Source organism: Muscardinus avellanarius (genome assembly GCF_963383645.1).
Source record: "Muscardinus avellanarius genome assembly, chromosome: 4".
Lineage (NCBI taxonomy): Eukaryota > Metazoa > Chordata > Mammalia > Rodentia > Gliridae > Muscardinus > Muscardinus avellanarius.
In genome coordinates this window covers 21982207-21998551 of record NC_137789.1, presented here as the reverse complement: position 1 = coordinate 21998551, position 16345 = coordinate 21982207, and the positions used below count along the sequence as shown (strand labels likewise).

At 38.6% G+C, this 16345-nt stretch overlaps 1 protein-coding gene across 1 annotated transcript in view; it reads right to left on the bottom strand.

Annotated features, from left to right (window-relative positions):
- ENPP2 (ectonucleotide pyrophosphatase/phosphodiesterase 2) overlaps nucleotides 1–16345 on the bottom strand; it is a gene marked incomplete at both ends in the record, with an annotated part of 134082 nt that overhangs the window by 39071 nt on the left and 78666 nt on the right. The window contains 4 exon segments of the mRNA XM_080694737.1: nucleotides 1106–1214; nucleotides 8080–8152; nucleotides 9365–9430; nucleotides 14390–14445. Coding sequence (XP_080550863.1) covers nucleotides 1106–1214; nucleotides 8080–8152; nucleotides 9365–9430; nucleotides 14390–14445 — 304 coding nt within the window.

Below are 16345 nucleotides of genomic sequence, written 5' to 3'. Positions count from 1 at the left end.
GAGGCTGGCCTTGAACCTGCAATACTCCTGTCTCAGCCTCCCAAATACTGGAATTACAGGCATGTGACACCACTCCTGGCATGAATCTTTCTACTTTATAAGCTGATTTAGAAAAACTGCTTCCTAAGCTGCTTCATTCTTTTTTCAGGAGTCTTCTATAGGCCCCCAAGGCCCTCCTGTTTGGGTCTTGAATTTCTTAAGTGAATTTGGGGAAATGTTCTGACTCACACACAACTTCTTTGACAAAAACTCTTTGTTTCTGCCTCCTTATCATATTCACATTTATTTCTTTTTTCTATTTTTAGTACTAGGGATGGAACCCAGGGACTTTCTACCTCCTGGTTATACTGCCAGGCCTATTTTATATTTTATTTGGAAACAGGGTCTCACTAAGTTGCTGAGAGCCTCACTAAGTAGCTGAGGCTGGCTTCGAACCTGCGATTCGCCTGTCTCAGCCTCCCAAGTACTAAGATTACAAGTGTGTGTTATCTATGCCCAGCTATTCACATTTATTTTTTAACCACACAAACTCTGTGCATGTTTTGGGGAATGTGGTCTATGGGATGGGAAAGTATCAGCTAATGTTATCTGTTTCACAGATACATTAAGGGACAGATTTTTGTAGGAAGACCTCTCCTGAAAAAACCAGGAGGATAAAAATGTCCCTGCTTTTGATTAAAATGAACCCAGGGTCACCTCAAGTTGTTGCCTACTTGGGAATCATGGTTTCATTTCTTTCTTTCTCCTAAAGAAAAGGATAAAGAAGGTTAAGAATAAAATCTTGGAACGGGGCATGTAGTCGCACATGCCTATAATTCTAGTACTTGGGAGGCAGAAACAGGAGAATTGCATGTTTGAGGCCAGCCTCAGCAACTCAATGAGTCCCTAGCAACTTCATGAGACCATTTCAAAACAAAAAATAAAACAGGGCTGGGGGTGGGGCTCAGAGGTAGAATGCCTCTGGGTTTAATCCCTAGCCACAAAAAAGAAAAACAACAACAAAAAAAAAGAATAAAAGCTTGTATTCTGAGAGCAAAGTTTCCTTTCCTCAACACCTCCAGAAACGTGTATTCATCTATGTTATTAACGGAGAAAGAAGCTTTACCATGATCTCCCACGAAGATGACATTTACACACCGGTGGAGATTGAGTTGCTTCAGTCCATCCATCAGCTGCCCCACATTTCTGTCAATTTCCCGCAGAGGATTTGCCATCTGGAAATAAGAGCAAGTTAGTCCTCCCAGAGTTTTCCTTTTTTACTTTCTTTTTTTTTTTTTTAACCATTCAGATTCCATAGATCTTCTACCCTCAGAACATTCTGGAAAGAAAATTTCAGGCACAGAGGCAGGGCTTTGCGTAGGGGGAATTTTTCTGCCATTTTTAATGGAAATCTCAGTCTAAGCACTGTGCATTCTCTCAGGAGAATTAAAACTTTTCCTCACCCAATCCTTTTCCAGATTCTTTGATATGAAAATATCAGGAATAGTACTAAAGTATTTCTATTTATAAATAGAATGACTTTTCTAAAATGTAGCAACATCCCTTAAACCCAAGAGTTCTGAGAGGGAACAGAAAGTCAGATGGATAGTGTAAGCCTCTAGTCATCCATATAAAAATCAGTTTACGCTTTAAGCTCTGGCGAGGACATAGTGTCTAAGTGAACTGAAAGCAATTCTGAGGTCAAAGTTTATTACCCCTTCCAGTGGGGTAATAAATAAGAACATCTTTAATGCAATGAGATCTAAGACATGTTCCAAAGAACCCAAGTACCAACTTCTGTGAGCAATAGAGTAATGGAAGAAGTTATTCTAAGAAACAAGCTTCTCAAACTCGTCCTTTTCAAGCTGATTTTCCATGCAATAAGAATTTACAGGCTTCCCAACTGACACAAAAATGAATCTGAGTTTGTTCTAGAAGACTCCCTCATTAGCCTCATAAAATATTAAAATTCAGTTCTTCACAGAAGAACATTTGCAAGGCCTAAGGGAGGGAATGCACCTCTTATTTTTTTTATTCAAATGGAAGTGTCTAGATACATAAGTGCTCCCACATACCACAGGTTTCCCTTGTCTATCTCATCCCCTAACTGTACAGTACGATGATTTTAAGGAAACTTCACATCAGACAAATACCTGCCAGTCTTTAGATGAATCTTACAGTTTAGCTAACAATCACACATATACACCAAAGATAACTAAGATAAGAGAAGAGATCTGAATGTCACTTTTTACCCAAACACATAGTACCTTCCATCAGCCTCTCCTGAGATTCAAGACCTTTCCTCACATGCTTTAACCAGTGAAATCGATATTCTTTGTCTTCATGACAGGAGTCGATATTTTAAGTCGATCCCAAGGAGTAAGTTCCAATGGAAAGTTTCAGAATGAGATGTATGGTGCAGTGTGAATGGACAAACAGATGTGAGACTAAGTGATGTTTGTTTCTGAAAAAAACTAGGTTCTGTTCCAAGATCTTTGTCTAGACAAAGAAATACCAAATGCACAACATGTGTCAATCCTTGGCAATGACTTCCTTTCCTTGACTCAGCAGGATAATTCAGGTACAATCCAGAACCTACTTCTTAGTCATCAGCCCAGATAATTATGAGACTGCCTAAGAAATATTTGAAGGTTAACAATCATAGGCTCCTTTTCATGGACTGCAAAGAGGAAATATTACTCAGATCATTGTGAGAAACATACACACCTACAACTCTGTCTGCCCACTTCCCTTTCATTCAGTATCACCAATTCCCTTGCCCATACTCCAAGACCTTTTCCAATCTCTGAAAGGACAGAACACTAAACTAAGTCAACATTCTACTGTGTTCTACTCTACCCTGTTTGTGAAGACTCCCTTGCTACCTTGTGGTTATTCTCAAAAACCAGATCCACAAACTATTCTAATTCTCTGTGTAAGTGCAAATGAAACCAGTAACACTCTTAACAGTCACCCTGATTAAGAGTTAAGGCTAGTTTGGGGTCAACTAACTCTAAAGAATGTTAGCAGCTCCATTCTTTTGGGATGCTGAGAATTCAGGAAGTCTTCATGTCAGTATTAACCTCAGAAATACTAGATTCTTCTGGACTCCAAGCCAAAGTCAATGCACCGGGGTTTCTCTAAAACTCAGCTAGCCAATTTTCAAACCAAAGCACCAACTCAGACCTGCCCACCACAAAACTTTGGAACAATAGAGAAACTTACTTTGTCCTGACGAGTTTCCGCCGCATAATGATCCATCCTATGTAACTTTCTTCTTCTTTTCTTTGGAGGAGCAACTGGTCTTTCCTGTCTCCTCTTAGGGGCAACTTTCCTCTTAGGTCTCTTAGCCGGAGTAAGAGGTGAGCCATAACTACTCTCCTGTACTGGCGGATAGAGATGTCTGGACTCAGAAGTGCTCTGTCCCTCGGGGTCAAATGACAAAGCTCACGCTTTCCCATTTGGGGTGAGCAGAGTCTTAGTGATAACAACTAAGTCTCCTTAAGTGAGGACACATTGGTATGAGAGGTGATTCTCTTTAGAGAGAAGCCTCTGAAATGAATCTTGATGCTGTGATTCCAGCTTCTTCACTGAGAACAAGAATGTGATTTAAGAGGAGCGAGTTGTGTGGGGTTTTGTGAGCTCAGGTGTCTGCTTAGGATGGCACCTGAAGGTAACATTAGAAAACTTCTGTGCTCCATCACTCCTGCATCATGAAGACATGATGAGAAGTTCTCCAAGTACAAGGTACTAGAGTTTACAACCAAATACTAGTAACTTGGACATCTCAAGATGACCAGGAGGTTCATAAAGATAGTTCCAATTCAGGTATGTCTATCTGTCCACACCATCAAATAAATTACAGCACTGTCACTTTAATTGGCAAGGACCAGGAAAAAGTCTTAAGCCAAGGATGAAATGAAACATATATTATAATAATAAACAATTCTCCTTGGTCCTGTACATACTTGACAAATCAGCCCTTTAAGCAGGAGAGAGGACCTCTCACTGACAACTGAAGTTTCCAGTACAGAGGAACTCTAATATACATAGTTCTATATTTCCAGAAATTATTTTTGAAAATTAGATAAAATTTTGAAATGTCATCAATATTTCCTCATCTTGGTATGCAGATCCAGAAAGCCTATTCTTATATCTTTGCCATCAGAAGCCCCCTGTTTGGGAAAACGTGGTGCTATCCATTTTGTTTGAAAAATCCAGACAGTAATAAAGTCTGGCATATACACCGAAGAAGGGAACCTTTTAGAACTTCCCAATGCTTGAGAAAAATGGCACCTGATTTGCTGATGGTGCAAAGGTGAATTAAAGCAGCAAGCCCTGCCGTTTAACCTGGCTAGCCTCTCTCTTGGCAGGACTGTCCCAAGAGCCATTCAGATGCAGGGAGGGGCAGGCAGAGGGGCCATGTTAGTGTATCCAATAAGCAGAATGTCTGCCATGCGCTTTCACTGTCGGGGGCAAGCGGCTGCAAGAGCTCATCTGTTTCTGTCTCATCCTCTTCCTCCGGCAGAGCGAGCTAAAGGCAGAGCCCCCATAGACCTTTTGGTTTGGTTTGGTTTGGTTTGGTTGGGTTTGAATGCTTCTAGTTTCAAGCAAATCTCCATGAGAAGAGCAGAAAAAGGAAAAGAGGAATTTTTCCACTTCATGGTCACCGAATACATTCTGCTAGCACTCAAATCTGCCCATCAAACACCAGGCCATTTGCAAGAGACTTCAACATTCCGAAGACCCCCCAAGGGGAACCCTTCCAATTGCAGCAGGTTAGAAGAGTAGAGGAAAAACAGTTTAGGCAAAGTGGGTCTTCACCCAGTATTTACAGTGCATGTATTTCCCTCTCCAAATGTTAGAGGTAGATGAAAGCTATGTTTTCACTGACCAGCCATACTTTAGCCTGAATTAAGAAGATTTAGCCTGCGGTTATTAGGAGGATGGAAAGAAGAGGGGAAAATTTCCCTGCTTTTCAGAAGGATACTTTGCCATCTGAAGGTAGGGACTAGCCAGCCAAAGCTCTGCCTCGAGGCCTGAGAGAGCAGCCGAAGGAGAGGCCGGAGAAAGCATAGGAGATCCAAGAGGAAAGGGTTACGCAAAAATCACAAGCAAGCCTGTTCTGAAACATTCACCATTACACTATAAGACCAGGAGCAGTACACCGTTTCTGAAGCTATTAGTCCAATGTTTGGTCATCTTATTTAATAGTTTTTGAGAATCATCCTGAAAAAAAAAAGTGAACTCAAACATTAAGCAAATACAGCATAAACTTCTTATTGTAGCATATAGCATTTGATATAGAGTCGTACTAATTACATTTCAAATACAAGTTATTTTCTCACCATATGTAAAGGGTAACACATTACTGGTTTTAAAACTAATCCTGCACAATAAAATATATGATGATATATGGGTATGTGTATATATATATGTACACACACACATAGGATATGTAGGTATATAAGACAATTAGTTTAAGACAGAAGAGAAGTTTTGCTGACTCATTTGGTTTCATGTTTAGAAGTGTAAATTATTTTGTTTTGTTTTTAGTTTAGTTTAAATGAGATTCCCAGAACCAGATGAGAAATCGTTGAATTCTAAAAATATTCTTTCCTTTATGAGAAGACAATGACCAGGTTATCAGATTACACTATCTAATTATGTACTCTATGGTATCCAATTAAGAGTGTGTATTCACTAGGTATACCAGAGGTATATAAGTTGCAAGAACATAACACAAATAATTTCAACTCTTAACTCAAATAACTAAAAGGGGGGCACCAAGAGCACGGACATGTATGTCACTGTCAACAAGATTTACATTATGATATATTGCACCAATAAAAGTTACAAGAATAAATTAATAAATAAAGTACTAGGAAAAATTCATTTGCATATTTATGAGTGGCCCTGGATACAGAAACAACCACAACAGCAAATTAAAGCCTACTATACTGTAGCTCATTTATTCCTTGCTCAATATTTTTTAAAAAGTGTTTGCTTCTTTATTAGAAAACATCAGGTACATACTTTGAGCAGGTGATTATAACTGAAATATACATGTTAAAGTCTAAAAATGTTCATGAATAATGAATGGTTATAATTAGGTCATATAACTTAAAAGTATAAAATTAGTTATACCTCATCTGTATTATTAAAAGCCAACATTGTCTTAAAGAAAACATTCTGTGTGATTTGTATAATTATGAATGGACGGCCTTGCTTGTCCCCTGGACTAAAGGAAGTGTAGGGGAGTCCTTGGGAAGGACTGTGGTCTGGAAGCCTTCTATCTATCTTCAGGTCTCCACTTAGAGTCAAGAGCCTTGGGCAGCTCCAACCCTCCTCAATACTAATCTCTGCTTTGCCTGCCCTCGGGAATCTTTGAAGGGATATTACTTAAGGAAAGTTGAACTTTAAAGTGGATCACCTGGAACTGCTTAGGTATTTTCTTTTTTGTGAGGGGAGCTAAAAATATTTTAATAAAATGTGGTTCCTTTTGTTCACTTTAACCTCAAAGAAAGTCACCCTAAAGATAAAACAGCCGTTCTTGTTTCGTCCTCTTTCCCATCAAGATAAGATTTGTGTTTCAGGTATGCAGATGTCTCCCGGTATTTTATCATTTGCGTTTCATAATCATGCAACATGGGTGAAACATCAAAGGGATAGAAAAAGAACATCAGATTTTTACAGCGTTGTTAATTTAAGACAAAAGAAGAGCGGTTTCACGTAGCCATTAGTTGCGCTGCTTAAAGAAAAATCATCTGCCACTGAACTGATACAAAAGCCTTCCAGAAATACTTACGGGTTCTTGATAGTCACTGCTCGTATTTAAACATACTGAAATTTATTAAAAAATAGGTGTGTGTGTGTGTGTGTTACTAGGGATTGAACGCGGGGGCCTTCTACCTCCGAGCTATGCTCCCAGTCCATTTTAATTTTTAATGCAGGATCTGGCTAGGTTGCTGATAGTCTTGCTATATTGATGAGACTGGCCTTGAACTTGAAATCCTCCTGCCTTAGCCTCCCTCATACTGGGATTACAGACATGTGCCAACATGCTTCATTCAAGTTGTAGCTCCAATTCATCCTTGTGCTAAACACAGGGAATTTAACGGTAGACAACAGCATTGTCATAGGCTATTAGCGAACTGAACACGGCTTCCATCAAACAAACAGTTTTTAAAATAATTTCTCAGCTGAAATCAAGTTCTGTTATACTAATGTGAACCTCAGTACTCCTGTTAGGAAAGAAAGATTAAAAACATTTAAAATATTAAAAAGTTTAGATTTACAGATGTCATCCCATTTTCAAACACTCTATAGTGAGACAATGGGAATGTCTACCCTAGATGAAAGCGAAACATAACATACAACATCCATCCCTTATCCATCTGCTGATCTGCTGAATCCGGAGCCTTACCAGATCTTACCGTACAAACACGTTGTTTTCTTCTAAGATGGCTAAGTGTTTGATAAAAGGGCATAGATTCATTCAGTAGTCTGTTGCTCTCAATTAAGAATTCAGTTAACCTTTGGGGGTGGATGGGTGGGTTCACACTTTCTTAAATGTGGTTATGGTTTCACAGTATAAATACCTATGTCAAAATTTACCAAATGAACAAATATCCAATACTACAACACACACTGGTTGGTCATACTTGCTAAGAGAAGTAAAGCTCTTAGCTAACCTGCCATCTCTGGACTCACAACCATTTTTAGGGTGCTGAAATTCAGTTGCCACATTCTTTATCAAAAATTTCATCTCAAGATTCCTTCCCAATCGTGGCTGATGCCAACCATTCCCAATGTTTCACCTTATGACTGGTTCCTGCAAAGCTGGAATAAACCCCATTTCCAATAAACACCAAGTTTAGGGTAGGTTTCAATAGCAAAACAATCTAAAATAAAGTTCCTGCAAAAGAAACAAATATGTTCAAGATATTTTAAACATGTCTTTTGTCTTATAAATAGTTGATTTTATATGGACTTTGTAAATATAAACACTTCTAAAGACTTTGGAATCCTGAAATAAGGTCAGTTGATCAGGCAGCCCGGGGACACAGATTTGCCTCAGGTTGATTATAAACTACTAACCTCAGGGCCAAAAGGCCCATATTTGTGTCCAGAGAAGTCAGGTTGTTCGGAATAGAAGGCATAGACCGAAGGCCTAGAGGAGAAATGGAAGGGTCAGAATCTCCCCAAAACCACATACAAAATGGAGTATCAAAACCTCCCCACATGTTTTTTATATAAAATTCAATCCAAATTTTATAAAAGATTTCAAATTACATATTTCAAGTTCCCAGAATGGAATAGAACCACTTTGAAACTAAAGAAATGATATAAATGAATACTGATATCTCTTGTAACTCCAATTTTATAAAGAAAACAATTCCTCTACAAAACACATTCCCATTTTGTGACAAGATGAAATATTATCTACCTTTTCACTTTGGCAATAGCTATTTCTTAAGGGGATTTTTTTAACTAGTGATTTTGTTGATCATTAAGTTCATTAAAAATGGGATTCTATCTTAGAGATTTAAAATTATGAAGTTCAGAAAAAGCTTGTGTTTAGATGAATTATGGTTAAAAAGATCTGCATCGAATGTCTAATCAAACCAACCCAAATCATTTTGAAAATAAAGAGAAACGAAACTATTATAATTGGTTAAGGATTTCCAGTAGTTATTTTAAAAATCTCAGGAAGAAGCATAGATAGTTCTACACCAATAAAATGTGTTTGCATTTTTAAGACCTTAATACTAAATTTTTATAAAGAAAACTAGCCCCATATATTTAAAAAAATATCTTTCAAGTTTTGTCCCTAGACTGTTGTCAATACTACCATAAAAAGCTGTTGTTGTTGTTTTTCTTTCTATTTTTCCCATGCCTGCCATCCTTTATACCATCCCCACTCTGGTAACTTCCTGGTGCCACTTTCAGGACTCAAACTTCACAAAGGAACATTTGATCATGTACTCATTTGAGCCTCAAGATAATAGAGCCCAGTGAGGATTCTCGGGGGCCTCGTCAAGGTAGCCAGTGAGAACTGACCCTGTCCAAGTGAAAATTCAGTCTTATGCCTCTCAGTCTTAGAGACACTGAGAGTTCACTTATCCAAGCCAGAAACTCCCCTCCCTTCTGTTGTAGAGGCCAGAATTAAGAGCTTTAGCAATCCATGTAATTAAATGGTCCCCACTATTCCCAAATCCTTCTTTGGAAAATAACACTTAAGGCTAATACCCACAAAACTTTTCATAATACCAACCTTAACTGCACTTCTGTTAACACCGTTCATCTAGCGTTTCACCCAATTCTAACCAAAGTTAGAAATATAGTGAAGAAAGGAGAGAGGAAGACGGAGGGAAACAAATACCTCTCGTTGTCTGGCAGGGTGAGCCACTGCAGGATGGTTAATATCCTCCGCTCGTGAGGGATGGCGCTGTGGGGTAAGAACCAGCAAAGTGTGCTGTCAGGTTTCATTCCACAAGTGCTGGCCTGCTGAGCGCCCGCTCTGGCACCCAGACCAAGGGCTCTCTATTTACCACCATCTGTTTTCACTTGGTCGTAGTAAAAGGCCCTCTTCAGCATTAGCATTTAGACTTCCATTTCCATGTGGAATATAGTACATTGCTCAACCCCCTCCATGGAAGACTAGGCTGGGAATTCTGATTCATGCTCCAAATGAGGAACCTGTCTGGCTGGTGAGGAACTGCTACAAGTAGAAAGGACTCTGGCTCAGAGTCACTGTTGTTTAGTGGGTCCGGCCATTAGCTGTGGCAGAAGAGGGGACAGTATTTACATGCTGACCTGCCTCTTGCTGACAGTGTGACCTCTGTTGACCTCTATACCTCTTGACCTCTCTCAGCCCCAGTTTACTCAGCAGTCAAATAATGGTAACAGCAAAACAGATCATACAACTTTTTTTGTAAGGATTAAATGACACAGCAAGGTAAACGCATGCACATAGCACATGGGAAGTACTAAAAAATTATTTTTATTAGGGATCACAATTCTCCCTGCATTCTCCCTCTAAATCATTCTCCCTCTAAAAAATTATATGATTTTTTTAAAAAATTACCTAATCTAAAATTCTAAATTCCCTCTCAAAAAAAATAATGGGGAAATTCTCTTCCAGCTCTTTAAAAATCTATCAAGAGTAGGCACATATAATTATGAGATGGACAAGAAGGGTATAATCTTCATGCACAATACCTTTTGTGTTTAGGTCTCATTCCTCTGTTGGAATATAATTACTCTAAGCCTGGCACTCGTTTGAAGAACTCCCAGTTAACACTGATAACACTGCGTCCTGGGCTGAGTTACATCAGAATACTTGCCAGCTGAGCAACATCTGACTTGTGGGGATTCGCTTACTCTCCCTTAACAGAATTTATTTCCACTTCCCCATCCAAGACCAGGCATTAGAGGCATGTGCATGGCGAAGTCAAGCTAAAATAGAAGTTTGTGCTGAAGAAAATATTTTGTGGGAGCCAAGCAATAGTGGCGCACGTTTGTAAATCCCAGTCCTTGGGAGGCTGAGACAAGAGTATTGCAAGTTTAAAGCCTCAGCAATTAGTGAGAGTCTCATCAACCTAATGAGACCCTGTTTCCAAAGAAAAATAAAATAGTGCTGGGGGTGTGGCTTGGAGGTAGAATACCCCTGGGTTCCATCCCCAGAACCAAAAAAGAAAAAAAGAAAAAAATTCGTGGGACATTGGATGAACCATTTAAACTTTTACTCTTGGTGGATATGAGCAATTAGCGAGAGAGGCAAGAGAGAAACCTTCAGAGCCAGGTAGAAGGCTATGGTGGGAGAGACTATTCCAACAGCCTCTCCCTGGCCTTCCATCTCCACCCACCCCCACCAGCTCCACCCATCTCTCCTTTTGGGGATTTGTCATTCCTCTGACATACTCTCTGTCTACAGCTATCACAGGATACCAGAATATCCCATTTACCACGAAACGAGTCCTGATTTAAGCATATTCCAATGCTATTAAATAAGTGGACCCTGCTTCTTAGATCCTATAATTGAATTAGAAATAAGTATGGCAAAGTCAGGTTAATCGCTTAAAGAATTTAATTCTTCAGCCTTAGAAACCCTTTCTATCTGGACCAAACAATTTTAATTGCATATTTCGAATTCCTTCCTAACAAAAACAACAACAAAAGCCAACACCAAGCCTTTTCATTTTACCTTATTTCACTATCTACCAACAAGCTGCTCTATTTTATGTGATGGGTTTTAAGTCACAAATATGGACTCTGACAGTCCCACTTTTGATGCTAAAGGAAAAATACAGGCTAATAGAATTTGCGTGTTCAGAATGCTCATCCTTTAAACACCCCTGCTGGGTGGGATGCTTGAACAATGATAGATAAAAAATTAAAAACACTGCCTCAGAGGCCAGAACCTGGGGATTAATCATGATTCTATAGGTGATGGTGATGAGATGTTGGGAAATCACCTAACCTTTAGGTGCCTCTGTGAAATGATAACAACAGCACCTACTCATAAGGTTGTGATAAAAATTAAAAGAGATACTCCATGCAAAGCACTTAAAATAGTGTCTAGCACACAGAAGGGCTTAGAAAAGAAAGTCAACTTTTACCATTATGAACTGAGTGTGTGTGTGTGTGTGTGTGTGTGTGTGTGTGTGTGTTTTACTGGGAAGTGTGAACTCCATGGCATTTTGCCACTGAGCTACACTCCCAGGAGCGTATATATATATATAGTTTGTTTGGTTTTGTTTTTTGTTTTGAAATGAAGTTACTGAGACTAACTGTAAACTTGTGATACTCCTGTCTCAGCCTCCCAAACATTGGGATTACAAGCATGTGACACCATGCCTGGCTTTGTACTGAATTTATAGGTCTACAGAGATAATATGCTAATTTGTAAAATATCTGTTAAAGGCAATATCATGCTTAAGCATGTGTGCAAACATAAATATACAGATACTCCTGCCAAAAGGATTATTATGGAGGAGTCACCATCTTCTTAAGGAATATAGGAAGGGGTTAAGATTTCCTGAGCAAGGGTCAATGTGTGTGTATATGTGTGTGTGTGTGTGTGTGTGTGTGTGTGTGTGTGTGCATGTGTATGTGTGTGTTTGTTTAGTGTGAGATGAATACTCTGGAGGTCAGAGTATCCAACTTGTCCTAGGAGTGAGCTGGGTCACAACATTTAATCATGCTAGGCCTTATTTAGTATTCTAATCTCTTGAATAAAGAGCTGGACCCGGTGACCCTTAAGTTTCCTAGGAGCTCTAGATGATCTCTATGAAATAACCTCACAGGCCAAAAAGAGATGGTCCTCAGCCATTAGTGTTTCAAATATAATTCAGAGATTGCACAGATAAATTTGGCCAAGAGAAGCCAATGTCCAATCAAAATGGAAATAGGGTATGTGTCACTGTCCTTGCTGTCTTGATTGATCCAGAATTTTCACAATACCTTATGATGAAGGTACTATAATTCCTTTTTAAAAATGAGGATATCAATTTAATGAGAAATAAATCAGTTGTCCACCATCAGCAATTTCATAACTAGCAGAACTGGGATTAGACTCAACCTAAAACTCATACATAATGGAAATTATTTCCTTTGAATATAAATTGGCATCAAAGAATGTAATAGATCATCTGCTGAGGATGATTCTCGAAGGAAATACTATTATTTAAAAAGCAAGAGTATAATGCTAGGCTACAGTATAGAAACATGTTTAAAAAGATGGCCTTCAAAGTCTAAGTCCATGGTTTGAATCTAGTTTTAAATTTAAATTTTTGTAGAATGTACCATGCGTAGGCATCAATTCCCTTAAATAAGTGGACATACAATCATATTTCTTAAAGTTATAAAAATCTTCAAAATAGAAAAGCAAAAAACTGAATCCTAGTTATTTTTAAAGTATAGAGATAAAAGAATAATCTGAGAAGCAAAGCAAAACTACACACCATCTTTGGAGCACACAACACCATCTTCTTATGAGTGGTTTCAAATCAGTGGAGAAAATTGTCATTCAAGACCAGAACACTGAGCCTTTTCAAGGAAGCTTTGCAGGAGTTTCAGGGGGGTAGGGGTGGGGACTAAGTATTAATTATGTTGTTGGCCCCTCTCCATTCTGCCAGGCAAACAAATTGCAGAGCAAACAAAATCGCTTCTATAAGCATCTATGACAGTCATGGGTTAAAAATATTCTTGAAGTATAAGATGTACAAAAAACTCTTGATGTGTAAGATTAAACTGATAGGGATGCCACTTCCTATTAAAAAGTGTCATTTCTAACATACTCATGTTATTTCTCAACTCAGAAACCTTTTTTTTTTAAGGGGGGGTTGTTGCGAGGGACTTTTAAAGGGACACTCTGTTTTAGCTTTAAATCACCCAACCCGATTTCAATTGAGCCCTTCAAATCTGAAAAGGCTACTTTTATTCCTGAATTTAGAGAATATAGACAGCACCATTCTGGATTAATCTGAGCCTGGGATTGCTCTCAGCACACTACCATTACAGAATAGTCAGATTTTTGTTAAAGCATAAGAGGCAACTACGGAAACAGCTTTAGGTGGTTTATAAAAAAGTAAAAGGATGGAAAGAACATCTCAGTGGGAACAGAATCCCCATGAAAGTTGAAACAGATTCTTTTTCTTTTTTTTTTTTTTTTTTTTTTTCTTTTTACTAAGGAGCCTTTGAAAATAATCAACATGTTGACAATTTTATTAGGTAAGTTTCACGTTAAGGCTTATGACATTAACTACTAATCCTCCCATCTCCTCTGTAGGGGTGACTTAGTCCCATTTTCTTATTAAAGAAGTCCCGGAATTCAGTGAAAAGTGGGGTGAAAATAGTGGCTTCCCTCTGGCCTCTTATCTAGAAGCTCCAGTCCCTAGATCACCCCATGAGCGCCCCAGATGCCCAAGATCATACCAGATTTTTAAATTCATGAAGCAAAATAAATGTATTATGTTGTAATATATTTATAGAAAAATTGTAATGCAAGCTACAGTAATAAATTGTCTAAGATAAATATACATTTGCTAGGTGGTTAAGTTACCAAAAATCTCTAAGTAGAGATAGAAAGATCTCATGGATGGTTAGAGAAAAAGAAGCAGTCTTCTTTTAGAGATAAAATAATAGTCTGAGAAACAAAACAAAAGGATGCAGAAAAGGAATGGCAGAGAAAAAAGAGGGAGAGAAGGTGGGGAGAAAGAGGTAGAAAAAGGGGCAGGAAAAGGATCTCAGAAAAAAAAATCCTGGAGAGTCATTTTGAATTAACAAATATTCAAAGTTGGATGTTTATACGTGTGACCAAAATGAAATCAAGATCAAATTAGTGTTTCATAAATTAAATCATGATTGTAATTTTATAAACATTGACAAAATAAAGGTAACTTACACAGACCAAAAGAATGTTCCAGCTCTCACCCCTTGCTTGGTGGCTGTAATCCATAGCTAATGAGGAAAATATAAGAGGCTTATCATATGTTCTGGCTTTTGGTCAAAGAAGAAAAGGTTTTAAAATATATTAGAGCTGATAACTTACTCCCTACTCACGCCCCACCATAAATTTCATATTATTTGCAACCATTTTTTTTCCACATCTGGAAGTCAGAAGCATTATTTCCACAAATGTTACTCAATACACTTTCTGCAAAAACTCTCAAAAGTTCTGCCGTGACTCTAGTGACATTTTTTAAAACTTTGATTTCATCTCAGAAGTCTCTTTTCTGTACCTGTCTATTCAGATAATTGCATTGAACATTTCACTCATGTGGCAGAATTCTGCTCATCAAAGGACCCAGGAGTATACCATATGTTTTCTTTACTGTTGAAAACCTTACAGAGAAGAGCCCCAATTTGGTACCCAGATGTCAGAATCTTGGAACCTAGCTTGTCTTGTTTGCTTTTAAACTAGAGGAAATAAAAGAAGAAAGGGTCTTTTTTAAAATCTGCATTGTTCTTAGATCTTTTACCTGGTATTTTAGTAAATAGGATTTTAGGGAAATGTTCCAGGGATCAGTTAGCCAAACTAAACATTTCATTAAGGCTTTAAAAATATGATTTATAGCTCATGTTGTTGAGAGGTAAAATACATAGGAGTTTGGAACCTCAACTCTGCAATCAAGATTTTAAACCTCACTTCTGTGGCTCATCAACCACTTGCCCCCACCCTAGCAGGTCACCTGACCTCTTTCTGCTTCTGTTTCCTCTACAATGTGGACAATATTTCCTAGCACATAGATTCTATGATTTAGTGAGCTCATACATTTAAAGCCCTCAAACCAGGGTTTCAGCATTTGCTAAACATTTGATCAATCTCAGCCTTTATTGTTATGCAATAATGGAAATAAATGAAAGCCAGTTATCCCAGGCACATTGAAAACAGCTTAGCATGGCAAGCATCCCAATGGACCCAAGTCTTCGAGAAGAAACCTCACTTAAAAGAATGGAGGCCATCAAGGGAGAACTGTACTTCGTTGTGAGAGCAAAGCAAAAATGATGTAAGAATTAGAGCCAATCTGTTTTCTGGTTTTACTGTGCCCAGACTTTGAGAGGATCTTAAGACTAAGGTGAAAATATTTATTTATTTATTTATTTACTTATTTTGTGGAAATATATAATTGGGAGGTATAGGACATTCCAGAAGCCAGCCATCATTTTAAAAGGGTGAGAGATGCATAGCTTGGAGATCTCTACAAGGATCTTGAATCAATTCCACCCCCAAAATCATAACTACTGCTATGGCGGGGATGGGAGAGCATGTAGCACCCTCTCAGGTCCACAGAGCACTAGCTTCATCAGCGTGGGGAAAGAGAGGTCCTGTTCCCACTCGAATGGCTCCCGCTTGGCTGGGACCTCAGGTTTCCCAGGATGGTTGAGGGGAGAGAGAGAGAAAAAGATGTCTATTGGATGGCTCTGAGTGCCCTCCCCTCAGTTGGCCCAGAACATCCTTCCACTTTCTGGAAAAGCCCTGGCATATCCCAACCAGGGTTCAAAATTTGCTCTGGACTTCCATTCATTCTTGCCCCAGCACCTCCACCAACAAGAAAATGAGCTCAGATGAAGCACTGGCCACCCTGAGACTGTCTCCAAACCACCCTATTGCCAGAGAGGCCAGTCTTGATGTTAGGGGATCTGTTTGTATACTTGCTTTGACTTCATTAACCTGAGCTGTATTCACCCCCAGACAATTTCCTAGAAAATGTAGTGCCTTGCTGTTTCCAATTATTCTGGGAAATTTTTGACAGATATGAAATGTGGAATCCATCTAGGGTCTTCTAAAGGAAAAATTTTAAACTTAAATGTATCAAATGATAGCCCAAGTTTTTCTTAAATTATAGAATGTATGCTG